The following is a 5000-nucleotide window of genomic DNA, read 5'->3' on the forward strand; positions in this document are numbered from 1 at the left end:
TTTACTAAGAAATGGCCTTCAACCTCCTCAGCAAGATGAACTGTCCCTTCTCAGCCCTATGTACCAAGGAATGGTGCAAGTCTTGATTGCCATTCAGCTGAGCCATGCAACAGGCTTCAGTGGCCTCCCATGTCTCCAGGGAGATGAAATTCTGCATTGCCTTCAGGCATATGCCAATGGACACTGCTTCGAGTGTTCCGATCAGAGACTTGATAGCATAGGTAACTGCTCATCCTGCTGCAAGAGCTGGATGTTCCAAGTGCCTACCAAGATAGCTTGCCTGAGGTTAAGTCTCAGGAGGTCATTCCAGGTTGATACCATCTCCGCCATCCCCGCCATCCCCGCCGACGCTGCCCCAAATAAAGGGTGTCAGCAGGCTGTGGGGCCCGACATCTACCTGTGGAGTTTCCTTGGGCTTTGCCCCACAGGCCTCATACTGGATTTGTGCCTACCAGGGTGCAAGCGGGACATTTGCCCTCTCAACGAGACACACAGTCCACCTCACTTGCTGGGTGGGGAGACAGCAACCCCCTCCCCAGCATATCCATTATTTCGACGTTGTTTGGTGAGTTTCCTGGGGGGAGAAGTACTAACAAGGCTCATTTCCTCCAAGCCACTCATTAATCCCAGGGTGGTTGAGAGGCAGGGGTTGGTATGGAGGGCGTGTCCACACGCTGGTGAGCCATGACTCCATACCCCGTCCTGCGAAAGAGAGACGCAAATCCCAGCAGGGTAGCTTAACCACTAATCTAGGCAGAGTGTAACTTGCATGGACTTTTTACATTCACTTTGATGCCCACTATCAGGTGCAGATGTAACAGAAGATAAGCATATAACCTATATATGTACACCTTAAAACATAAACCATATATATATACCTATATATATATCCTATATAGTATATACCTATATATATATATATACCTATATATATATACCTATATATATACCTATATATATATACCTATATATATATATACCTATATATATATATATACTATATATATATACCCATATATATACCTATATATATATCATATATATATATACCTATATATATATACCTATATATATACCTATATATATACTATAATATACCTATATATATTATATATATAACCTATATATTTCAAAAACTATATTATGAACTTATGAATTTTCTTGTATGTGGTTTATATCATTGTATCATAACATATTTGCTATTATACCTATATATATATATATATTATACCTATATATTATACCTATATATATATACCTATATATTATATAAAATATATATATATATAATATATATATATATAATTATATATACATACCTATATATATACCTATATACATAAAACTATATATATATATATTTTATATATATACATATATATATTAATATACTATATATATAATAGATATTCATATATATATACACACATATATATGTATATATACATATGTGTGTTTGTGTATGTGTGTGTACTTATATATATAGTTCATTTATATGATTGGGTTTGAGTGGTTCGACTCTTCCGAATTCACTTCGATTTAAGACTATTAAGTCATAGTGTGATATAACAAAGTCATATATTCGCATAGCATATCTGCCTATATCCATAGAAACGTTGACTGAACGCTATAGAGACTTCTTACTTTGGGGTATAACATACAGTCCGAAAAGGTGAGTAAATATTCTAAAGCGATACATGTTTTGTATAAATCTAAAAAAAAAAGCGAAAGATAGTGAAGAAAAGTAAAAAAAATTATATATATATTTTTTTTTTTTCAAAAAAAAAAAACAATAATGTGGCCTCTCGTACAGGTTCGAGGGCGCTTGAGCAGCTTTCAGTGCGGCTTGAGCTTCAGCAGCGGCGAGCGCAGCCTCCTCAGCCTGAGCACGAATTCGGGAATTTCGTGAGGGAATCGGGAGCAAGGCAGGCGTCGGCAAAGGGGCGAGCTTGGAATGAGAGGAATAGTATGAATGCATAGAAATAAGTAAAAGAGATTGCAGAGGATATGACGAAGCGTCGTTTGCAACTGCATCTTTTAATCTAACATGCATCCTTCAAGCAACAAAATAATGTAGGGTGTAAAAGTCTTCGATTCCGGTTTCCTCCTTTTCAAGTCAGCCGCGAATTGGATCTGCCTGAGCACGAATTCGGGAATTTCGTGAGGGAATGCGGGAGCCACGGGCAGGGCGTCAGACTCCGCCTGGAAGCCGTTCTCGTCGGCGACGAACTTGACCTCGATCACGGAACCGTCCGGGGCGGTGTAGCTGAGAGGGATTTCAGATTGATTAATATGTGTTGTATATATATATATATATATATATATATATATATATATATATATATATATATAAAGAAAAACAGATGTCTTCATTGCACAGAGTTTAATGAGGATCAGGGTTAACTGATAAAGATATGAGATTGATCTATAAAAAGCTAAAGATTTTGATAATCGGAGAAAAAGGTTTGAGTATGATCATAGCAAAAATAATGATGGCAATACCAACAGATACGATATAGCAGTAAAGAAAATGATGAGCATTATATATTTTTTTATAATAATGGTGATCATAATGATAGTAATTATCAGTACAGTGATAATTTACATTTAACCTTACCGGTTATAATGAGATATGGCTATGGCGACATAAGCAGTAAAAGAAACACTGAGGATTTCCATTGTGAATATACCAATTATATACTACACAAACAATTAAACTACATACTGCTTCAACTTCAAAACTGAAAGATTACTTACGAATACTGCCCAGTCTTAATAGCAGTGCCAGTACTGGATAATGTGCCAGCCTCAGAAAGCTCGATGCCGTTGCCAGTCTCGACATCGACAGTGTAGCTTCCATCTTCGTTGTTCACGCGCTCGTCCTTCAGGATCGGCACTACTTCCACTGGCGCTTGTGGCTCTTCTGCGCGGGTATTGGGCGCCAGGTACGTCTGTTCGGGCTCCTGGTATGTGTATCCAGGTGTAGGGTCGGGGATGGGCGGGGTAGGGGTGGGATAGCCGTACTGTGGGGCTGCGCTGCCCACAGCAACTAAGATAGCTACGACTACCTGGAAGTGACACGTAGACATATATCTAAAATACAAGATTTATACTTAAGATACACGTTTAAATCGAATATTTTCTGAGGAAATCACTACATTACACCAAAATGGCCATGTGAAAGCTGAAGAACTTTGTTTTCTCCGAAAAAAAAAAACATTACATAATAGAAGTGATAATCATTGATAAAAATATAATAAAGTAATGCTAATTTTGATGATAATAATGATAATGAGATATCAAAAATAACGTTACAACTAGTGATAAATAACGTTCTTAAGGGATTTACACTTACAGCCCTCATGGCAGAGCTTCTACCCGGTGAATGGCGTTGCGATTTTAAGTTCATCTCGGAGTACTTTTATACTCCTTGAAAGGAACTTAACCTTCACTGTGTGTGAAAGAAATATGAATGTCACATTCACGTTTTCATGGAAGCAAGCAGTCGAAATATCCAGGAACTACCCATTATCCCCTCACAAGCACACCATAGGTCTAACTGCATCAATCTCAGGAAATATGCTATGCAAAAGAAAAATTAGTCATCAAAAGGACTACTACGTATTCTCGACAGAGTGCGGCTAGAATTTGCACAGATATAATTTAAGAACAAGAGCATTCACTGCTTGTACTGTAAAGACCTTAAATTAGTATGGCATAATAACTTTATTGTCCTGTATGGATGATAAGTATTCAAGGCATGAAAACTTGAATTCCACTAAAGTCAATGCTGAAGATTCCAACGGCCAATCCTGGTAATGTTTTTTCCTTGTATATACCTGAGTAAATGCAGCCTAATACACAGTCATAAGTACTTTAATATTGGGTATCATGCCTTCCAATCGCCTCATTAAAACTCTTCTGTAATTAGTCGAGAATCCCGTCTATACGTGTGTTTGCATGCGGAGGAAGTGGCTAGTTAGCGGTAAGTTTACCAACACTAAACTGAGCGAACCGTTAAAGTTAGCGGCAGTTTTACCGTTTTCTTTCTTAAGTTTATCATATCCTGAGCATTATTTCAAATATGTTGAAGAGGCTTCACGTTTTTATATCTACCATGTTTGTTGTTAGTGTCCAATCTCGGAAAAAAAAAAAGTGGCAACGATCTGGAATATTTCGATTCGCCAGTCTATTTGTTTTTTATTTATAATTCAGCTAAAAACTTTATATAGTGTCTTGCATTTGTCAGGCACTATCAATAATATATTATATATATATAAGTATATAGATATATTATATATATATATATACTATATATATACACTTATGTTGATATATATGTACACACACACACACACATACACACACACACACACACACACACACACACAAACACACACACACACATACTCACACACACACACACACACACACACACACACACACACACACACACACACACACACACACACATATATATGTGTGTGTGTGTGTGTGTGATATGAGTTGCCCGTTCTATCTTTCTTGAGACTAGACGGTAATCATCATCCGAGACGTCTTAAGAATTTCTTCGACGTTCTGTTTCCGTTGCATTCATAGTGCTAAGGATCAATAAGGACATCCCACTGCCTTCCCATAAAAATCGTTCTTTATGGGAATTTTGGAACAGTAGAGACTGTCGTAAAAGCCCATAGTTTTCGCAAACCAAAGTACTATACTCTTTGTTTGAAAGAGGTTTGCGAAAAACGATCGGTCAAGGACCCTGAAATGCATAGTAAGAGCTTTATCAGCATATACTTAAAAAGTTCGTATGGGATTTATAACCCACAAAATGTTATAGATTTTGTTGTTGCTTCTACTTTATAGCATTCTGCTTCATGTTAATTTTACTTATTCCGTTTATGATGTGAGGAGGTGGAGCCACGTTTCCTAAAGTCGTCAAAAAAACATGAGGGTTACGCATTGACAGATGATTGTAGCTTCCGCCTTTTTAGATTGGT

At 37.3% G+C, this 5000-nt stretch overlaps 1 protein-coding gene across 1 annotated transcript; it reads right to left on the reverse strand.

Annotated features, from left to right (window-relative positions):
- Window positions 1–2037: 2037 nt before the first annotated feature.
- On the reverse strand, window positions 2038–3382 carry LOC119576597 (cuticle protein AM/CP1114-like). The gene is made up of 3 exons (XM_037924262.1): window positions 3356–3382; window positions 2758–3068; window positions 2038–2266 (listed from the first exon to the last, which is right to left on the reverse strand). Exons 1-3 carry the CDS (start codon window positions 3362–3364, stop codon window positions 2038–2040), a joined length of 549 nt encoding a protein of 182 aa, XP_037780190.1. The 5' UTR covers window positions 3365–3382.
- Between the last annotated feature and the right edge of the window lie 1618 nt (window positions 3383–5000).

Source organism: Penaeus monodon, chromosome 9, assembly GCF_015228065.2.
Source record: "Penaeus monodon isolate SGIC_2016 chromosome 9, NSTDA_Pmon_1, whole genome shotgun sequence".
Lineage (NCBI taxonomy): Eukaryota > Metazoa > Arthropoda > Malacostraca > Decapoda > Penaeidae > Penaeus > Penaeus monodon.

Coding starts and splice junctions, on each gene's coding strand:
- LOC119576597 (XM_037924262.1), bottom strand. Junction 2,267..2,757: donor ATTAAGACTGGGCAGTATTC/GTAAGTAATCTT, acceptor AATCCCTCTCAG/CTACACCGCCCCGGACGGTT.